General features: G+C 39.2%; 1 protein-coding gene across 4 annotated transcripts in view; it reads left to right on the forward strand.

The window, feature by feature from the left end:
* The window catches only part of LOC131234460 (uncharacterized), a 65,667-nt gene that overhangs the window by 15,179 nt on the left and 27,343 nt on the right, over nucleotides 1–23,145 (forward strand). For all 4 annotated transcript variants that reach the window (XM_058231355.1, XM_058231354.1, XM_058231356.1 and 1 more), the window contains exons 5-7: nucleotides 1,607–1,696; nucleotides 6,369–6,491; nucleotides 21,873–21,950. In XM_058231355.1, the coding sequence (XP_058087338.1) occupies nucleotides 1,607–1,696; nucleotides 6,369–6,491; nucleotides 21,873–21,950 (291 nt within the window). The remainder of the gene's footprint in view (nucleotides 1–1,606; nucleotides 1,697–6,368; nucleotides 6,492–21,872; nucleotides 21,951–23,145) is intronic.

The following is a 23,145-nucleotide window of genomic DNA, read 5'->3' on the forward strand; positions in this document are numbered from 1 at the left end:
TTCATCATCTAACCCGTTCATAGGGTCACACAGATATGGATAAGTGGAAAACACAAATATCAGCTTGATCCAAAACTGTTAAGGGCCCCAAGAAGTTTTTAATGGTAGACATTCAATTCCCACTGTTTCATGTGGTGTGGTCCTCTTGAGCTTTAGATCTGTCCCATTTTTTTGCTCATGCCCTAAATTCAGCTGGCATAACAAATGAATGGTGTGGATAAGTCACATACATCATGGTGGTCCCCACATTGATTTTGTAAATTTCTCGATTTAAGTGTTAAAAAGTAAGTTGTCACATCTGCATTGGGAAAGATGTGGTAATTACCTAGGTAAATAATTATTACCCATTTACATGAGAATTACAGCTGAGCCAAAAAATCAAACAGGCCCTTAACTTTTCTCATCAGACTGTTTGGGCTTGCTGCAACCCATATGGGGCGTTCTTAGTGTTAAGTTAAACTCAAGCTGAATATATTTCTTTCAGACCTTGAGGTTGAATCATGTACTTCTCATTGAATTCTTGAGGAAGAAATTCACTCTACTCAACAGCAGGAATGCATATTGAACCATTATTTAGTAGATTGCCAGTTCCTCAGCATCAGTTCAATGATCATTGCTTATATTCTGCATGATTTAGTGAGCTTTTTACGTTACAATTACTACGTCAGTTAGACTTGTTTGGAACACCCCTCATCCAATTGATATGGGCAAGCTGTCAATGGGCCAGGCTTGGGTCTTCCAAGGCCAGCCTATGGAATGGAAGCTGGGCCAAGTCCGGGCCCAGCTGAGGTCAATATGGACAGGCTGAAGCATGGCCGTGCTAATGATGGACTGCCTGGGCCCTAGCCTGGCCCGGAGCCAGCCAAGCCTGGTCCGAAGACAGGTGACACAGAAACATGGACTTGCGCCCAATGGTATGATGAATGGGCTGTTGAGATTGGTGATTGGACATGCCACATCTCACTTAAGAAATTTGGGGATGTTAGCTAAGTTTTGTAACAAACAGATGTGTCCTTATCTTGCAGGCTCTACATGAATTTTTCATTGTACCCTGAAATGATTAGTGTATTGACACTATGATCAGCTTCTCAGAATTGAATTTAAGCATGCAAATTTTATCAAAGAAAACAGTAGAAACACGCTTACTCGACCGTTACATTTCACATTATCCTAAGACACTAGAACAGCTGATACTACAGAAGAACCTCACAGTCTACTTGAATAATGGAAGCGCACTTGGATTACTTTCAACAACATGCTTTGCCATTTTGTTGTGAACTTCATCTATTTCATTGAGTAGTTTTTATTAAATGTTCACAATTTTTTTTTTCTTTCTTTAAAAGAGACAATTCAGTGGAGTTGTGGAGTACTTTATCATGCTATTGGAATCTTATTCAGTATATAAACAAGCTCTCTACACTCAGCATAGTAATTAGAGATTGAACTGAAATTGTCTGAGATGATTTCCCTTTTGTGGTCCAAACCTTATGCCTATACTAGTTAAACACTTTGGTTGGTCTCAAGATATGCTCGTGATAGTTTTAAAAATTAATTGGTTTATCCTAGTAGGTTGTTTACTCCATTAACATTCTAATATGAGTTGCAGTATATAAAGCATCTTGCGTTCAAGATAGCAAAACGTGGATGGAAGGTTGTTGTCAGCAACCATCGAGGATTGGGCGGCATTTCCATGACTGTGAGTTTCTTTCGATGAATGCTATGCTTATAATAAATGATCATGAAGAGAAATTGCTTTCGAACATGATTTCTTGGGTCAGTGGTGAAATGAATATTAATCCTTGTGTAGCTTCTAACATAAGTGGAATAGATTCCTGCCTTCTGGAGTGATCACTTATCCTTACATAAAGCAAATAAGATTTGAGAATTTGAATATCGTAATGTTTCTCTCTCTTTGAAGGGTCTCTCAAGATGAACTTGCCGCTTGCCAATTGTAACACTGAAAACATTATTGAAAATCTTGGCGATGGAAGTAAAATGATCATATCAGCAGAACTATATTTATGTTTCTTGTGTTCTGTTTTGTATTTCCATTTAGTATTCATGTTTGTAACTGCGCTTGAATGATACTGTTCCGGTTTAGGTCTCCGAAGATTCATTCCTGATGTTGTATTGAGCAAACATGCTCCTTCGAATCTATTTGGATCTTGATAAAGGCATCAAGCTTTAGAGGTTTTTTTATTTTTTTATTTTATTTTTTATTTTTATTTTTAAATCACTGCGTAACGCAATAAAATTCTGATGTTGAAAAGGAGGCATCATTATCCCTAACTGTTTCCTGTGACTCTTCAAAATGCGATCACCTATACTATGAAATATGATGAAACTCCTCTTTTAGATCAGTCCTTCACATCTCTTTAGTTTTTTTTTTTTTGGCTCATCTGTGTGTGCGCCTGCTGCACGCATGTGCTCACCCACGTGTGCATGGACATGTGTTTGCACATGTGTGTGTGTGTGTGCGTGTGTGCTTGACACGAACATGTGGACATGGACAGAACATATCAAATGATGTAGCATAACAAACGAGAGCAAATGAATGTAAGATGTCACAAGTCATAACTCATAAAAAAATGTAGCAGGATGTATGGACATCATCATATAAATACCAGTGCATAGTATGGATATGATAAGAATATGATTAAAATCATAACCAAACTCATGGACTGGGAAGCCAAAGCATTAGGAGTAAGGTGGGCATGGTTGGGGTCTCCATTCATGGCTCAGTGGTAGACTCACAAGAGTTTCAACTCTGAGACCAGGGATCGAGTTCCCGTGTGGTGTGAGTGTGCAGGGTGTGGGTGTGTGCGTTAAAAAAAAAAGGTGGGCATGGTTAATCCTTCTCTACCATTCGAACACATGTCTGCGACAGGCTTTCTGTGAATGTTAGGAGAAATGTCTGACTTGTTTTTATTTCAAAATAAAACATCTTCTAGCAGCTCCTTGTTATCAGTAAATGCTAATGTGGGAAAACTGTTGTTGAGTGAATGCATGCAACTTTCAAGTATGCACGCAAACACACTCATACATGTACAATAGTGAATGTAAATTGAATATTTTTTTGAATTAAATCCCTTTTAAAGTTTTGGTATACTTTTACGATTCAGTTTGAATTTGCCTATAGTCATGGGCAATGTTTTCCATATCGTGATCGCATGATGTATCACACCCTTGATATACAAATACATATCGGTTATTGCATGGGATATATCGGTTATATCGCGTAATGTATCGTTGTTGTTGGGAAACATGGGGAAACATTGGGAAATTGGTTAAATTTTTCAATGAAACTTCATGGATTGTTAAAAAAGACATCAATACACACTTAGAAATCAAAATATCACAAAAAAGTGCACATAAGAGGTTTCCTTTATAGTTTATATAGTCTTGATCTATACGTTCTTTGACTGAACTGATGCAAGTATAGTCAAAAGTCAATTCATTAATTTACTAATGTAAGAAGACATGTATGGAAACACAAGCAATACATTCAAAAGCAAAAGAAGAAGTTGAAAACTAGAAATATACCTGTGAATGATGTGTGTGACTTTGGATTAAACCCACATAGAGTTGCGCATATATTAGGAGCAGAATTTTGAAAATCAAATACTCTAAAATGGGGGCCAATTGACCGCTGATTGAATTGGAATTTTGAATTTTTTAAATTAAAAATTCCCAAATTATCAAGAATCGCTACATTAGATTACATACATGTTTGATTTCATGTTTGGACAGTAAGATTGCAACTGATTTGGGAGAAATTGGGGAAATTTCTTTTTTCTCCAATTATCCGCAAATCAATCCATCTCCCCCAAATCTCGAAACCGAAGTTTCAATTCCATGATTTTTCATGCATGACATAAAGAATCTTGGATTTCTAACAATTTGACATTGATTTCACATGATTTTACAGGAAAAGAAAAAAAAAAAGAAAAAAAGAAAAAGAAAAAAGGATCGAAACTTGAAAATGGTCACCGGATAAAAAACAACTCAAAATCGGCTTAGTTCTTGATTCTGACTCGAAATTTGTGTTTTTCTTTTAGGGATTTAAGAGGAAGGTTGAAATCCACAATAGATCTAGTTAGAAGTGAGTAATCAAGAAAATAATGGTTTTTTTTTTTTTTTTTTGAATTTTCTAAAGTAAGCCCTGGACTTCCCATGTTTTTATGTCGTATCGGTCGATATCGAGAATTTTATAAAACAGACATTGCGATATTTCGCGGTATCTTCAATACTATGTGATACGCTGTGATATCATGTGATGCGAAGAATTTCAGATACTACTTTGGGGTTTCATATTGCCTAGGTGGGATATATATCGTGGGATATATCAACTGATATCATCAATACTGGAAACACTGGTGATGGGCAATGTTTTCAGTTTCAGTATCAACAGATATATTGCACCCTTGGGAAATGGAAACATATCGGGTATCGCATGGGAAATATTAAATCTACCGTGTAATGTATTGTTGTTTTTGGAAAACTTTGGGAAATTGGTCGAATTTTTCAATGAAACTTCAGGGGATGTTAAAAAAGACATCATTACACACTTAGAACTCAAAAGATTACAAAAATAAAATACACAATAAGTTTATTTATTTATTTATTTATAGGATACAAAAGTATGCATTGTCAGATAGAAGCGATACAACTGTATTAAAAATCAGCTCATATAACATAATAAATAAAGAAGTGTTGCTGATGTTAAGATCAGTATACACTCATAAACACAAAATATTAGGCATACATAACATCTGGTCAATCTAATTGTTTTCAAATGAAATTATCTTTAATTAATTTCAATAATTTTTAATTAAATAATATTTCAAAAAGTTTGCCAATTTGTAGATAAGCCTCCAAGCATTCTAATTTGAATTTTCAACCTCTAATTGCAAGTTAAATGGGTGAAAGGGAGGGAATTTTGGATTCCATAGTTTGCCTCAATTTTCCCAAATTTGAAGATTAAAGGTCAAAACCCTTGGTTGAGTATGCAAAACATGCAAATTCATGAATTATGAACTTCATTCCAGTAATTCCAAGGAATTTAAATAATAAAAAACTGTTCAAATTCACAAAAAATCACCAAGTTGGGTTCTGGTACCGCATGCTCTCTGATTTCGATTTCTGACGCTAAATCCCCTTTCCTCTCCAAACAAATTGTAAAGAGTGGTTGAAATTTCCTAAGGAATGTAATGAAAGAAAAAATTTTGAGAAAGAAAACAGATTTTGTGTGTGTGGGATTTTTAGTGATTTTTCCAATATTTTCGCAAAGGGGCTGACACACTTAAGGTATCATTGATTCATTGCAATACATTACTTGTGTTACATTGTGATACATGATGCCTTGTGTTACATAGCGATGCATTGCGATACATTACTTGTGTTACATTGTGATACATGATACCTTGTGTTACATAGCGATACATTGCGATACATTACAATACATAGCGATACATTACTATATATTGCTATATATCCACCAATACTGGGATACAGATAATATTGGCTGATATTGTCAATACTGCAATCATTGGTCATAGGTACATGGGTGACAATGCAGATTCCTTTGTCTGACCCGCCATCACTCATGGCATTTTCAGCATATTGCAATCTCTGACTGTAATTTGATGAAGTATTTTTCTTCTTTTATTTATAGTGTCCTTATAAATCAAGGTTAGAGAGTCTACATGCTTCCTTACACTGCTTGTTAAAGCCATGTACCCAATTGTTCCATTATGTTGTACATCAATATTGTTTCAGTGTAATCATCAGCCTTTCTTAGAAGGTTTGACTAAATCCTGAACCTTCAAGATGTCCTCTGTAAATTCCTCACCATCCGATGAGAAAGTAAGGGATCATAAGAGATGCACCTCATTAAAGCTGATTTGTTGCTTCTTATCAAGATTTTTGTGGACTGCTTGCGACTTGCAATGTTTTGTGAGATAATTGTAGAAAATATCTTCCGTTCAAAAAAAAAAAGAAGTCTACTTGGGAATTTCACATATCCGATGGTTTTTCTTTGTTGCAACCAGGAAAAAAAGGTTTTTGGGTCTGTTTTTTTTTTACTAATGAACTACTTATACAGGTTTCCTGGCATAGTATGTTCCAACTTCCAACATTTGTTAGGATAAATCTAGACATTAGATTTCTGTGCACGTGGTATCACACTAAGTGAGCCTCCTTAAGTGACCCAACCTGCTATTGAAATTTCAGTCAAAATAGGTTATTTTTCCCCGACAAGGAATTCCTAGATGTGGATAACTTTATCCTGGTCAATTTTGAGGTTTGTTAATAAAAAAAGATGCTTTCTTTCTTATGTGTAAGAACTTACCATTTTTCATTTTGGGCAGTCTGATCGCTTTTATAATGCTGGATGGACAGAGGATTTACGAAAAGTTGTTAATCATCTTCATCAAGAACATCCACAGGCTCCTCTATTTGCTGTTGGGACGAGCATTGGGGCTAATATTCTGGTACTGAAGAAACTGCCATGACTGAGTGTTGCATGTTTTTTGTTCAAGACAAATGGCATGAATTATTAATGAAATGGTCTGAAGCTTATTTGAGAAGTGCTACTGTGATAGTGATCTATGCCTTTCTAAGTCAGAAGTTTCAAAATGCAGTAACATAAATTTCTTTCTCTAGGGTTAAAACAAGGTAACTGTTTGTTGACAAATGGTACAATGGTAATTATTTCAACTCAGAATTGTCATAAATTTTCACTCTTTTTTATGAAAAAAAATAATTGTTCTATAGGTGGAATCCCACTCAGGGATCTGGAATCAGTGTCTAGAATTGCTCTACAACTGGCTGGTTTTCTACAGCATAATTAAGCTTCCATTTTGTTCCTCGTCCCTCCATGATGATATAATGATCGAGTCCATTGTGACCCAGGCCTTACCCAATCATAGTTTGGTCTCCAAGGAAAGTCTGCATTTTTATTGTCTTGAACTTTAACTGAAAATTCCTTCAACATAGGTACTGATACAGTGACACGTAGCTTTATTTAGCTGATGGCTCTGGTCAAGACCATAGTTTCCGCTGCATATCCTTTTAATGATCTGATGGATCTGAATAGAAAACATAGAATAAATCTTGCACTGACAAACCAACTGAACTCCATTAAGACAATTTGCAACTTGGACGAAGATACATTTGTGCCGGAGTCTGAGTCAGCTGCACTGACAAACCCGATATTGGTACATCTAGGGCTGTCAATGGACCAGGCTGGTCTGTCAGGCTTTCGAGCCTGGCCCGCTTCAGGCCGGGCTTGGGCCTAAGCCCGTTTATTAATCAGGCCTAGGTTCGTATCATGTCTAAAGAGCCCGTTGGACCAGCCCATTTGTGGTTACAAGGGCATTTTGTCGAATAATATGCATGGTGGGGCATGCTTAATGAACAAACCAGGTCTTGCACAAAAGTGGGTGGCTATGCTCCGGCCAACTCGGGCTCTGACTGTGCATAATTATTATGGCCAGGATTGGGCTTGTTTTCCTTTGGCCCGTCATGTGCCCGGGCTGGGTTTGGACAGACCTTGGCCAGGTTGGAGCCTGGCCTGCTCACAGCCCTGGGTACATTAGTGCATTTATGTGGTTAAATTGAATATATTTCTATTGTTAGTTCATAACAGTATAGAACATAAGTCTTCATAAATACAAATACTTGTAATCCATATAAAATTGTAAGAGACCAGAGTTCCTTCCCTTTTGTGCACTGATACTTGTAATCTTTTTACTTTTCCTTCCTTTCTTTTTTTTTTTTTTTTTTTTAAAAAAAAAAAAAAAAAAAAAAACCTTTTGTTATGAGTGACACTAAGTCAATATCACAAAAGTGAGCTTTTGGTTGTGAGAAGGACAAGAGAGGTGGTGTATTTGGTGCCGTGTTAGGGTATAGGGCTGGTCAATTAATTAACTAACACCTACTTTGGCTTACTGCTATGTGTTGGAAAACATTCTAAAAGTCTATGGGGCCTGGTGATCAAAAGAGTATGTGGAAGATTGTCGGTGTTGAAAGGGAAATATATCTCTTGAGGAGGACCCATTACTCTTAAGCAAAGACCCCTTTTCTGCCATGCCCATATACTGTATTCTGACGTTTCATTGGCTGGCAAATGTCATTATCAAATTGGAAAGGGACTTCTTGTTGCATGGGTTGGAAGATGACTGTTTAATTGGGGAGGTGTGTAGAGCAATGAAGGGGCTTGGTTGTCTATCAAGAGGTCAGAGACTCAAGAGTGTTTGAAGTTTTTGATGGGGTTGGTGAGTAGTTTGATTGGTTGTTAATTTAGGAATTTGAGGAAGCAGGAAGAGGTTCAGTCTATGGGGATCTGGGCTATTTAAGGATTAAGGTTTAGCTAGGATGGGTGGGATAGAAAGGTAATGGAAATGGGAAAGAATGGTAGAGTCTCAAATCAAGTCCTTCAATGAGCATCATTGTGTGTGTGGTGGGAGGGATTGGCTGTGAGAAGTTAATGTGCTTCCTAGAGTTGTTGAGTTTGTTTTTTGGTGGGGAGAAATGAAATCCTTACCATTGATAATTAATGCAACAGGAAGAAGCCCATCATCAATGGCACTGTTTATGCTTGAGCGATGAAGAGACGATTGATCACCTATTCCTCCATCGCCCTTTTGTATTTGTTGTTTGGCGTGGTTTTTTGGCATTTCGATATGGCTGGAGCTATGCCAGTGTTAGTGGCTCATCTTTTCGATGAGTGGAAGGGAAGTCATGCAGAGTGCAGAGGGGAAAGTTGTGGGACCTATGTTTTCTAGCGATCTTGTGGTCAATATGGAAAGAGAGTAACAATAGCACATTTAATAATTGTTCACACATTCTCCCTCTCACAAATGGTTTATTTGTAACAGATGATTACAAGAGATATGAACACCATAAATGAGAACGAGAGATAAAAACACAAAAAATGATAATGAAAGATAAATATCCTCCAAGTATGGTGCTTCATAGGTATATACGGAACTGTGTTGACACATTCATACTAATAACACTCCCCCTCAAGTTGGAGCATGGATGTCATGTATGCCTAGCTTGCCCAAGTATCATGAAGATGAGTACACATCAAATTACTAGTAGATTATTGCTTTTCCGATAATCATGGGATGGATAATCTATGGTCGACGCCATGACATTGTCGTTGGATTATCGCTTTCCTAGGCAACATGGGATGGATCATCTATAGCAGGTGCGACAACATTAATGTTAGATTATCGTTTTCCTTGTCAACATAGGATGTATAATCTATAGCAAACACCCGGATATCACTGTTAGTTCTGCCTTATCGAAATGGGATGGAGCATCTATGGCAAACACCAACTTGAGTATTAAAATTATAGTTTTCCCCCTGTCATCATGGCATGGATCATCTACAACTGGCGTCACGACATCATTGTTAGAGTATTGCTTACCCTATCAACATGGGATGGTTCATATACTACATATCTCATGACTTATGACATCAAGATTATCACTCTCCCAATTATGATGGGATGGATTATCTACATAGATGACATTGATTACACTATTACTGTTAGGTTGTTGCTTTCCCAGTCACTGTGGGAGGGATCATCTACAATGGGTGCCACTGACATCAAACCCTAAGAGGATGGCACCATCTGGACAATGTTTGGATGAAGAATGGATGATGTTTCTTTAAATGATGTCTGGATTGCAGTGTTGGCGTGGACATCATGGCATTGTGATGATGGTGGCATTGAGATGATAGTATTTTGATGTTGCGGAGATGAAGATGGTGGTGTTAGCATGGTGATGAAGATGATAGCCGGTCTCAACAGTGATCAGGCAAGTGCTAAGTGGTTAAGGGAAGTTGGTAAAGGAGAGGATGCCTTACTGGGAAAGTGGCGTGGCTCAAATATGGCTTGAGGGTAGACAAGTGGAGAAATAATTCATATGGAAGTTATGGAGTGTCAGGCGTCTGGAAAGCTATCAACTAGAATGCAATGGCTTTTTAGTCTCTTTATTAATTTGGAGATATGAAACTATCAACAAATTAGATTCAGGGAAGGTAAGTGGTCTATCAACTTTCCTTTATGGAGCAGGTTTGGTGCCCATTACAGCTGGTCAAGTAAGGAGATGAGAGTGTTTGAGGTTTATGACAGGGTTGGCAATAGGGTTGTTTGGCTACGTCTATTTAGGAGTTTGAGAAAGGAGGAAGAGGTTCAGTCAATGGGGCCCTTGGATCTTTTTGAAGATTAAAGTTTTGTTAGGATGGGCGGGATATGAGGGTGTGGAAGGTTGATGTTTGCTGGGCAGCTGATTGTGGAACTTTTTCCAATTTACAAGCCAACTCCGAATTGCTAGGAGAAAGACTAAGATGATGAAGAGATGATTGACACACTAAGATTCATTAAAAAGACAGTAGGAAATGAAATATTTATACTAGAACATAGATCAACAATGCCACAAAACATAAACTAATCTCCATGGAGCACTTGTTGGAATGTGTGGTCAGCTAGAATAGGCATTCTCTTTCTTTTAGTTTTAACTCTAGTTAAATATAACAAATTTTATCAGTTTTTTTTTTTGATAATGAAATTTTATTCAAGAAAGAAAGCCTAAGAAGGGGATCTAAGGTAGATTACTGGCGAAGACCAATACAAAATAGAAAGGGTACACTTATTAAGGGCCTATATGCTTGAGGCCCAAGTTCAACACAATACATATAATTTTACCCTTGTACAAACCTCCAGCACTAACCCACTTCGATTCCGGAAGCACTGATCATCTCTCCCCATAGTGCCCACATGACTGCTAGAAGAGCTAACCTTCATATCAACCTTTCCTTTTTTCCCAACGCCCCCACCCCCTTGCCAAGCTAGAGATAGTCTTTCAATGGACCTTGACATCACCCAAAATACTTTGAAAGCTTCAAAGAATCTCCCCCACACCTCTCTGGTGAAGGAGCCATTGATAAATAGATGATTAATCGACTCTGCGTTCTACATGCACATCACACAAATATTGGGTATCATTGTCTTCCTCTTTTGAATATTATCTATATGAGCACCTTATTCGTACGCACCAACCAACAAAAGCTGTAACTTGAGGGGTGTCATAATACCAAACCTGAAAGTGTTACCAATGCTCTCCCTAGAGAAAGACCTTTGTATCAACCTAAAGAAAGACCAAACTGAAATCCAACCCGACTTTTCCTTTGTCCACACTAACACATCCCTCTCACACAAAGAATGATGATAATATTGAAGCCGTGCCAAAAGCCGAATGAACTTGTTTGCTTCCTATCTATCAAGTTCCTTAGGTATGGAGGAGGCCAAATCACATTATCCTTGGAAAGTGAAAGCAATGAGCAACGTGTGAATTGGTTCCGAAGATAATCTTGCTAACCTCAGAAACTCTTCATGGTATGCCCTTTCTCCAATCCACACATCCTTCCAAAAACAAATCCTCTTCTTGTCACCTAGTGAAAGTCCAATCGCTCCTTAAACTTGTTTGCTAAACCTAGCAACTACTTTCCATAACACTGAAGCCCTATAGGGATGATTCTTTTATCCATCACCCCTATTCCTTAACCTAATTTTTCCTGGCGATCGCTTCCCTTTAAAGCTACCTTCTTCCATACCGAACCTCCACACCCACTTGCCTAACGATGCAAGATTCATGTGCTCCAACTTCCTTATACTTGCTCCTCTTTCCCCATATAATTTATGCACGTCTCTTTTGTTTCATCAAATGAAACTTCTACTTCTCTTCTACGCCTTGCCACAAAATATCTTGTTTCAATCTCTCCAGCCTATCCAAAATAGTCTCTGGACACCTAAAAAGAGATAAAGGTGGCAAATTTGATATGACTTCTTTAAAAAGCGTTGATCTACCTACCAATGAAAGATGCCGAGTCTTCTACCTTGACAATTTCTTTTTTACCCTTTCAAATTATCTCATTGTATAGATGCTTTCCAAGTTTGTTAATGTATAAAGGAAGGCCTACAAATGATGATGGAAAAGACCTAGCGCGACACCCAAATACCTTTGCTAACTCTGCCACCTCCTCCTTGGACATGAGAACCCCTAACATCTCGCTTTTTAGGATATTAACATTTAATTCTAAAACCATTTCAAAACATTTCATGATTTTTCTCAAATTAGTCACCTGTTCTATTGCATTATAAAAAAGGATGTTATCATTGACAGACTAGAGGTGAGAGATCTGGAACACTGCATTCTCCACCCTGAACTCATTGAGAAGACATAGAAAGAGCTTTTTACAACATCTTGCTAAGCACTTCCTCTACCACTATGAACAAGAAGTGCAACAACAACTACCCCCACCACAGGCCTCTCGAAGCCTTGAAGAAACTTTTCGAAGACTCATTAACCAACACTAAGAATTTGGCCAACCGAACACATTCTAGAATCCATGTCCTCCATCTCTGCTTGAATCCCAAATGCCCCGGCATATAGTAGAGAAAATCCCAATCAACATGGTTATGTGCTTTCTTTATGTCAAGCTGGCAAGCTATGTCCTCTTTTCCTTTCCTGTGACGTGAATTGATGCATTCATGGGCTATTAACGCTATATCCAAAATGTGTCTTCCGGTAATGAACGCATGTTTAACACTAGAAATTGCTCTTGCTGGAACCATCTAAAATCTAGATGCCAAGATTTTGTAAGGCCCTTGATAAGGCCGATTGGTCTAAAATCCACTAAACTTTTAACACTTTTTTTGGGATGCTTGCTATGAAGGAAGCCCCTAACTTTGATGCTAAATGACCACTTTCAAGGAACTTCGATGCTATAAAGTCGTCCTTTAAAAACTCTCATAATACCTGAAAGAATGTCATGGGAAATCCATCTGGCCCTGGGGCTTTATCCCAGCCCAACGCTTCTATCGCCACTCTGACTTCCCTGTCCGAAATCGGTTTTCTAAAGTCTCGGCTTCCGCTGTGGATAATTGGTTAAGTGATAAGTTGTCGAGCCTTAGTCGCATATGTGTCTTGCTTGTGAGCAGATTCTTGTAGAATTGGATAATGACATCACAAACCAGAGATTTTTCTTCAAACCTTGGTCTGTCCACCAAAATATTTTAAATCTTACTAGCCCTGGGAGCACTAGCTATGCCTGAAAATGTTTTGTATCTTGTCACTTTCTTTGAGCTATGTTGCTCTTGCTTGCTCCCTCCACTTAGTCTCTTCTTCCTTCAAGCAATTTGTATAATTTAACAAGAGCTTGATCCTTGTGGCTTTTTCCTCCTCTAATAGCTCCTCCCTCCTTAAGATCGAGCGCTTGTATTGCTCAAAGAATAATCTACCTCTAAATTTCACCTCCCTAGCACCTTTTCCTTCCAATTGTTGATCCTGCCTTTAAAATTTTGATTTTCTAGAATAATTTGAAGCCTGCACGTCCCTTCACCCTAAGGGCCTGTTTGGGAGCTTGTAAATGGAGGTAAATAAAGTCCATTTCACAGTTACACTCAAGTCAAGTGTAAATGGAGTCTTCAGTTGTGTTTGGTAGCTGTAAATGACACACACCAAAATCCAAATATTCTGTTTGGATGGGAGTAAAAGGGAGGAATTGTAATGCATTGGAATTATTCAATTTATTCACAATAACATATGTGATATTGCAAATCAGCTTTAATATCCCAAATTAGTGTACGTATGTGATGTTTGACATAATGATTGTAATAAGCCCATTGGAATATATACTTCGGAAAAAAATGAGGAAATTTCTAGCCTCGGGTGGGCCACAGATGTAAGGATAAAAAAAAGCACGTTGCCAATATTTTTTAACCTTCCATTTAGCTGGCCAATGTTTAGACGGTTTGAATCATTCTATTGGTGTGACTTTAGTGATGCACCCGATAATTAGATTGCTTCAGGGTATCATCAGCGTGCCTAGTGTATGGTGGTTTAGGAACGTAGCGACACCTTTGTTTACTTGTGCAACTCTCTAAGGGAGCCAAAAAAGGCATTTTACACCAATTGCTCTCAAATCTCTCCTATTCCCTAGGATTTCAATTCAACCCCATTTACTCCCAATTCTATTTACTCCCATCCAAATGCACCTCTTACCTCATTTACTCCCAATTCCTCCTATTTACTCCCATTTACTCCCATCCAAATGACCCCTAAAGGAATTCGACCATTTCTTCACTAGGTTTGAAAACCCCTCCACTTCTAGCCATGGCAACTCAAACCTAAACAGTCTTAGACCTCAATCATTTTCGTCTACCTCTAGAGTAATCGGTCAATGATTGGATAATTGCCTCGCGAGACCCCTCTAATGCATTAAAGGAAACCTCTCCCACCCAATTTGATGAAAGCCAAAAACCTATCTAGTTTGGTTTTAGCTACCCTTACCCATTTGTCTGGGTGAACTTAACATTTTCCACCGGGATGTCCACGATCTTTATTTCTATAAACTTATTATGAGAAGTCCATGCTTTGGGTAATATGACCCCTATTTAGTTTTCCATACGTGAATCTGACTACGTTGAAATCACCCCCTAAACACCATGGTAACTGCTATCTCTTATGAATTGAATTTAGCTCTACTCAGAGCAAAGCATGGTAGACATACTAGTTTAGCCCATACACTGTTGAAAACACCCACTTGAACCCTGTACTCATGTCCCTTTAATGTAGGGGCATTTTCACATCGAGCTCGAGTGGGGTGGCCCATGGGATGTGGGGGCACACTTGGGGTGGGTAGCCCGCGGAACCCATGTGATTTGGGGCCCGTGTGAGGTAGAGCCCATGTGATTTGGGGCTCACAAGAGGGCGGAACCTATGGATTTGGGGCCCACGAGGAGGATTCGGTCGAGGACCTAACCCATGGATGTGGGGCCTGGGCTATGAGATAAATGGATTAATTCTCCATGCTCTATCAGTTTGAGCTTTTAGAGCAAGTGGTTAATTGTCCTGTATCACCCTTACAACAATTAAAATTGAAAATTGCCCTCTCCACCACTCCTTAACCACACCTTTATGTCCCAAAATACTATAACACCTCTTGGAGATTCCACATCATCAAGAGCCACCCAGTCCCTCCACCAACCATTCCAAATAGGATCAATGATCACATGGTCAATCGACTGAAGCTCAATCTCATGCAAGGTAATTAGCTGAGCCTTGAAATGCTTATAATTTGGGACCTCTTCTTATTGCACCCCAAACCCCTCACATTCCAACTGAGAAGCTTCATTGATTCATCACACTTGCCCGCTCCATAGTTAATTGTACACTCGAGACCTGCTAGTTCTCTTTGCCCCTCAGGAGACTTTTGCAATTGCCTCTGCTGAACAACCTGGGATTTACACATTCCTCCTTCCACAAATTGAAACAATGCGAGAAATCCTTGAAATCTCCAAAAGAGACTCCGACCATCTTGCCGACATGTCTGATAGCATCCTTTATCCACCACATGCCCTAAGCTATTGACACGTGACCCTCTCCCTTTCCTGTCGGAGAAATACTATCCTAGATTGAGGTCCTTTTGCTAATACTTAAATCCTATTATATGCCTATTGTAGCTTGAAGAGGTGGAATATCCAACTTCTCTAGCTGAGACCCACCACTGTGTTGCTGTTCATACAATGCCAAGTCTTCACTACTCCCCTCTGGAAGCTCATCCTCTAGATACACCATGTTCAAAGCCTACTTTGCCCGAGGTATTTTATAATGGTAATGGTGGCTGTAACATCCACCATCGTCACCTTTACGATATAGGTTGTAACAACCATTACAACCCTGCAACAACCATTACAGTCTCTCTCTCTCTCTCTCTTTCTCTCTCTCTCTCTCTCTCTCTCTCTCTTTTAATTGAAAAAAACCTGAAAAATCTTTATCGTCCTTGTAATGGACCGTTACGGCCTTTATGGGGGCGTAACGGGATGTTACGGGTGCTGTTACGGGTCATCTTTTTCCGTAATGGCCATTGCAGCTGTTACGACCCTGTAACTTGTAACAGTTGCCACCATTACCTTTACGTAATAGTCGTTACGGTACACTATAACTTTGCCCCTTCTTCATGCCTCGAAGTTCGACCCATTGCACCACCTGAACTGGAGAATATTTTCATAGGGGAAGTTAATAATAGGGGCTGATCACCATTTGGGGTGGATGGAGGAAAGGCTAGAGTCGTTTGCCGCAAGGGACTGCACTGGCCTTTCCTCGATCCTCGGTTTACTACTCTTGATGGTTGCTGGATGAACTAGGTATTGAAACTCATTGAATTGAGAGTAGATCTCTCGCACATGTGGTGACATAAGTCTTTAACCATATGTGCGTCACAAAAGGGAGACTTCGCACGCATGAAAGGGGGTGTGAGTGCAAATCCTCTAGATTGGATGACCCCTAGAGCACGTGGTAATTGACGCTCCACTTACCCCTTTCACGTCAGTCAACATGTTGCATGTGGCTCGAGCCTTCACCTCCTCACCGATGCGATATGTATCGGTACTGCGTTATGTATCGCATCCTTGGGATACATATATGTATCGGTTATCACACGGGATATATCATTTGTATCTAGTAATTTATCACACTGTTCGGGAAATATAGGGAAACATTGGGAAACTGGTTGAATTTTTCAATGAAACTTAAGGGATTGTTAAAAAAAAACAATAATACACACTTTTAAATCATAACATCTCAACAAAAGAAGTGCACATAATAGGTTTCCTTTGTATAGGGTCCTAAGTTATGTGTTGTCTAACTGAACTAATGCAACTATATTCAAAGTGAATGCATAAATTTAGAGTGTATGTGATGATCATTTTATCAAACACTCCTAAAAACTTCGAAATTAGTCTCAATTGACAGTTGGTTGAAGGGAAATTTTGGAAAAAAAATATATTTTAATGGTTTATTATTATTATTATTTTATTTAAAAATGATTTATATTTTTTGAAAATTGACAAGGACTTGAAAAATCAATAGATCAGCTCTCATACATACTTGATTTCATGTTTGGAGTGCAACGTCGCAAGCAATTTGGGAGAAATTGGGAAATTTTTGATTTTTTTCCCAATTTTCCCCAAATCGGACCACCTACACTCAAATTTCGAAATTAGAGCATATGTGATGATCATTTCATCAAATACTCCCAAATACTTCGAAATTAGTCTCAATTGACAACTGGTTGAAGAAAAAATTTGAAAAAAAAAAACATGGAGAGCATGAAGAACCAATGGTTATCGAAATCAATGCTCCATCTCCGTAATTTTTCATGCAAAACATGAAGAACTAATGAATTTGTAACCATTTGACACTGATTTAGCATAATTTCAAAAAAAAAAAAGGATAAAAAATTGCAAATGCTCACCGGATCGAACATGTGGGATATATCGCCACTACCTATGTGTTTCGTATCACACAAGCAGGATACAAGATATATCGTGAGATATATTGGCCAATATCGTCGATATTTAAAATATTGAGTCAGGCTACATGGCACTCTTTCCTCCACAGTCTCGCCGCCTACCCCTTGTTCCCCAATCATCTTCCCACATTTGGGTTGAGTCTCCGAAGCTATGCCAACCTGGACAGATGTCGGGGCATGTGGTTGGTTCTCTGGCGAAGCCTCACCAAGCTGGACAATTGTCTAGATATGTGGTCACCTCACTTCCATTGCCTCTTCACCAACTACTTGCGAACTACTCTCGTCACATGTGGCCAAACCACCATAAGGTAACCTGTCATAGCATTGAAGTTGTGCTCCATCATCCTTTGTTGCACCTTTGTTACCTTCCTTCTGTTTTGGTTCGACCCCAACCATCGTAGGGCCTGTTTGGTTGGATGTATTTACATGCATTTTCACATAATTACTCTCAATTCAGCAATAAATGTGGGGAATTGTAATTACCACAGGCGTTTGAAAGTGAGGAGGAATTGCCCCTCATGAAATAACACCTTTTTGGAAGCCAAAACTTCGTGGGCCCCACCATGATATATATGTGTCATATCCATGCCATCCATTCATTAGTAAGGATCATTTTCGGGTGTGGGCCCAAAAATGAGGCAGATTCAAAGCTCAAGTGGACCACGATTCAGAAAATAGTGGAGATTGAACGCTAACCATTTAAATGTTATTCCTGTGGTGTGGTCCACTTGATCTTTGGATCTGCCTCATTTTTGGGGCCATACCTTAGAATCATCTGGCCAATTGAATGGATGGTGTGGATAAAACACATACATCATGGTGGGACCCACAGAGTCCTGTCTCATTTTCTGTACCTAAAAGTTGGTGCTGTCGCAGTCATACACCATCCCTTCCCTTAGAAATTCGTATGGTAAGTAATTAATGCTAAAAAGGGTAAACTACACCACAAATCCCATGAATTACATTTTTTCTGCCCCCCCACCCCCTCTAGATACACAAGCATTCTCATCCCAAAAGATGATTGGGGCCGGTGACTGTTTCTTCTTGATAACATACCCTTTGATAACCCGCATCCTTCCATTGCAGGATCAATGGAAGCCACCTCCTTGATACATGATCCCATCGCCGGGAAAGCGTCCTGAAACCAAAATTCCAGTGGCAACTCCCAGATCTGGATCCAAACGTCTTCCCACCCAAATGCCAATCTCTCAACCCATTTACGGAGGAAGGTAATCTGCTTGTCCTTGAATAAATTTCTAGCAAGGATGACTCTGTCCAATTTCTTGTTCGGCCAAAGTCATCCAATCCTCAGAGACATTGAGAGGTTTGAGGATCCTATCTTCGTGTACCAAGCCACAACAATGAGCTAGCCATGCTCCCAAATTTTCAACCAAAGATCGAGCCCTAACCGTCGCCACCAAACTCCATCGCAGGACCTTCCATGTGTTCTCCGTCACTTCAGGTGCACCCTCATCATGGACCTTTGGTGCCATCTCCTTCCAAACCCATCAGCCTTCTTCCCTTTGCATGTCTTCTCCTTTCTTTCTTCCATTCCCCTTGGCCATGGCTATCTCAAATGGCTTATTAACAATTGCATCCCGGTAGGATTTGGATCTTCCCTCGCCATGTCCCCCTGTTCCTGCAGCCTTCTTTGCAGCATCCTTGTTGTTTTGCTTCCTAAAGAGCCAAACCTCCCACCTCCTTCCTTACCTTCTTCTGGCTAGTGGCTTGGTTCACCACCTTCAGGCCACATTTAGGCCTTTTTATTGATAAATCTCCTTCCCCCGAAACCTCTACCATTTGACAGAGCTACTGCTTGATTCACCTCCTCTGTCGTCTCCATTCACACAAAGGAGAACCCATGTATAATCTCCAACCCCCAAAATTGGGGAGTGACTACCTCCATTACCTTCTTGATTTTCCCAAACACCCTGAAGAAATTCAGCTCCGAACATTCTTCCAGGAAACTCTCCACACATAGTGTCAGGAGCCGAGCTCTGAAAAGGATCTGCTTCCCCTTTCCTCCTTGCTGGACTCTATGGGTCTCCTCCTACTGGCCGGAATCCATTCTCCTTCCTTGCCTTCCCCTACTACATCACCTTCTGCAAAAACCTTCCTCTCAGCACACGGAGCTTTGTTCTCCATCACTCTCAGTCTCCGGTCACCATCAGTCATCTCCAATTATCGTCCTTCACCATCCAGGTACACAACTTTTTAAGATGGCACCTTAGATTTCACAAATTTTATCAGATGAAAGACCATTTTGATGACTGGTATCTGTTTAACCCGATTTGGAGTTTTTCTCAAAAAATCATCTTGCAGAAATCCTCAAATATTGTAAATGAGTTGGGTCTTTTAGGAGAACACTAAAGAAAATATTCAACAAAAATATCTTTATTAGAATTCATCTAAGAAAATTGATGCAAGGGAGTTCTCGACTACTAGGGTGTCACGTAGAAATACCAAAACATTCAATAATCAAGGACTTATTTACATTATTCCTAAAGCATGCATATATGGATCTTGGAACTTAAAAGTCAACCTAACTATGAAAGTCGTCATAAGAAGAGCTATATGAACATTGACCTGAATATTGTTATAGTAGTATAGTATCCACCGTTCCTTTGTTTTTGCAACTGATCTTTATTGTTGATCTGATGGGCCAGTGAGTCATTGCTATGTCCAAAAAAATCTCCTAGATGAGACAACCGTAATCCTTCATTGGTGTCCTGATAATAAATGGTCAAGAAAAGAAATACAGGAAGCCCAGTTTAGCAACGTCTACTCTGGATATAGTGGATATCCGAGGACTATTATGAAAAACTCAAGGCTCTTGAGCAAAAAGTTCTAACAGTCCAATTTTTGCCCATAAATTTTCTCTTTTCTCCAGCAAAATCTGATTTTGGAATGTTTAAGACATCCTAAAACGTGATTGGGGAAAGGTGTGACATAATCCAGAAAATCTGATGTGGAGAGTATGTTGCTGGGATTAGGATTTAATCCAGGTTATGCAGAATCCCCTACCCAAGATCCTTGCACCTTTTTTTGTTTTTTTTTTTGCTCAGGAAACACATGCAGAAAACAAAGACAGCTGGTGGACCAGTTCAGTGTACTTTAGCTTCAAATTTAGGCAATTAAATGGCTCTTCTCACAGACTCTAAACTCTTGCTTTGGAATGGTAGACTTTTGGGATTTTATTATTATTGGTTCTCATCAATTGAGATTTCAAAGTAAGAGGGAATAAACTTTGGTTGTACAAGTTAACTCCTTAGGAAATCAACTATTGGCCATCATAGTGGAGAAATGTTACAAAACTAATCTACTTGATGAAAATGTTGGATCAGGATTGGCTCTGTAGTGTCAAGAAAAAATTCATGTCCTAGTGGTGTCCTGAAAATAAAAAAAACATGACACATTGGAAAAAATCAGGTATCAATGACTCTTGGGCTCCATGTTGGCCTTACAGAAATCTTCGTTACCTTGTACTAATAAATGATTAGCGTGGCAACTAATGGATCCTGAATTCTGGATTAAAAACATCACCATTCTATGTGAGATTTGGACTTCAGTGGAAATTTGCTTGTTTTGTTTCTGAACTAGTTACACGATACTTAGCTTCATTTAACATCACACAAGATGTTTGTTCAGTAACATGGGCTTCTCATGTGAATTTGTGAGAATCATGTTCTTACGTGTTTATCACTCAATTGGTCTTTCAGACTGATTTCAACTGAGCAGAGATAGAATTTGGCCTTAGAGATTTCTTTTTTGAATTACTATGCTGGTTTGGAAGCGGAATTGAATTTTCAATTCCCACTGTATCATTTGGTGAAACGTTTATTTTGAACTCTAATACTTGTCATATATTTTGATTTTAGGATCAAAACCTCCAATGTATTATTTGGTAATGAGGAATATGAACTGTTCTGGTTATCAAAGTTCAGAACATGAAGTTCCCTGGTCATCCCTTTTGTACTAGTGGAGCCCATGTTTGGCAAGCCAGACAATTGGTACGAAGGGCCGCATCATGGTTGGGGTATGCCTCTAAAACTTTTCAGATCAGACAATTCTCGCCGTCCCTCTTGTTTTGGACCCTTGTTTTGTTCCCTCCCAAACCTTTTGTTTGTAAGCTACTGATCTAAGGGTTAGAATTGTTTGACTGTGGAGATTTTTTAGTCATCACCCATCCATTGAAGTTCCTTGGATCAGCGGTCAGGATCCCCAAACCATGGGCCATAAATGTACAAACTGGTTCATCATGGCACCAATTACATTCTGATGCATTTCCCTGCCATTGCTCTTTGGAATCATTATCAGTTGTTTCTCAAACACTTTGTTTTTGTGAGCCAATCTGTTACGAAGAAACTGATTAATATGTGGTTCAGTTATTGATGTGAAATTGGTGCACTATGCTTTGTCATGCACTTCGCATAGATAGAGGTCATCGATTTTCTCACTTGTTTAGCTGGATAACTGATTTCAGGTCAAGTATCTCGGAGAGGATGGAGAGAATACTCCTATTGCTGGGGCTGCATCTATATGCTCGCCCTGGGATCTTGTGGTGAGTGAGTTCTGGTAAACTTAAAGTGATGAACATATGCTAATATAACTTGATGCAGGACATGAAATTCAAGTATGATGTGCAAGATTTTCAGGCTTTAGATCACACTAGTTCAGAAACAATTACACAAAATTCCACATCCCACACAAAAGTTCAAACATTCAATCAAGGGGAATCTTATGCGGATCCAGGCCTACACATGCTAGGGCCGGATCAATCAAAATTACAGACCAAACAAGAATCAAAGGAGGGTAAATTCATCCACACACACACAAAAATAATTCCCCCAATCCAAAGGATTCAGAAATTTCAATTCGGGGAACCTTAAGGTTGAAGAAAGGGTATAAAATTGGGGATTTGAGTAATTTAGGGTTAGGTTTAGGGATTTTGGGTGAAAGAGGAGTGAAAGAGAGGAGAGAGACGAACTAGAGGAGTACCGCACGTGTGGACAGCAATAATGGCGCATACGCACATGCGTGTGATCCCGGCCGTACGTGTGTGGGGCCCACTATTTAGAAAAAGGCCACCTTGGCCCTAGTCGGCCAGGGATGGACTCTAAATCTCCCAAATCTCAGCTCGATCCGATGCACGGTTTGTACGTGGTGTTCCGCCAAACTTTCAGCCCTTTAGCAGGGCCAGATTCTGGAAATCTACTGTAGATGGAGAAACGCCTGCAAATATTGATGGATTTGCAGATGAAATGCTTGTAGGAGAAGAAAAATATGGATGGAAGAAGGTGGGGGTGAATCAGAATAGGTGTGGCTTCGCACCACGGTAGTCAGCCCTTCGAAGAAGGGAGGGTTTCGCACCCAATTAGGTTTTCACAACTCAAATAGGAGTATAAAAAACGCAGAAATTTTATTAATCTTTCATTGAGAGGACTACAATGGGTGCCTATTTATAATAAAACCCTATACTCCAAAACTCGCGTCATGTGTGCAACCTATTACTTGGAGTCGAAGTAATAAAAAATAACAACTAATCAAAGCAATCTAAACCATCTATGATATTCCTAATAACAATAATAAGCAAAACTCAAACTACTAGATTAATTAGAATAGTTGGCCACGATCATGAGAACCCATGGTGGGATTCACATGTTATATTCTAGGTTAGTGAGGGGCATTTTTGGGATTTTGCCTTTTTGACTTAAGATATAAGGGAAGAGAGGAGGGGCATGTAGCCCTAATTCACC

The sequence above is a fragment of the Magnolia sinica genome, chromosome 19 (genome assembly GCF_029962835.1).
Source record: "Magnolia sinica isolate HGM2019 chromosome 19, MsV1, whole genome shotgun sequence".
Classification (NCBI taxonomy): Eukaryota; Viridiplantae; Streptophyta; class Magnoliopsida; order Magnoliales; family Magnoliaceae; genus Magnolia; species Magnolia sinica.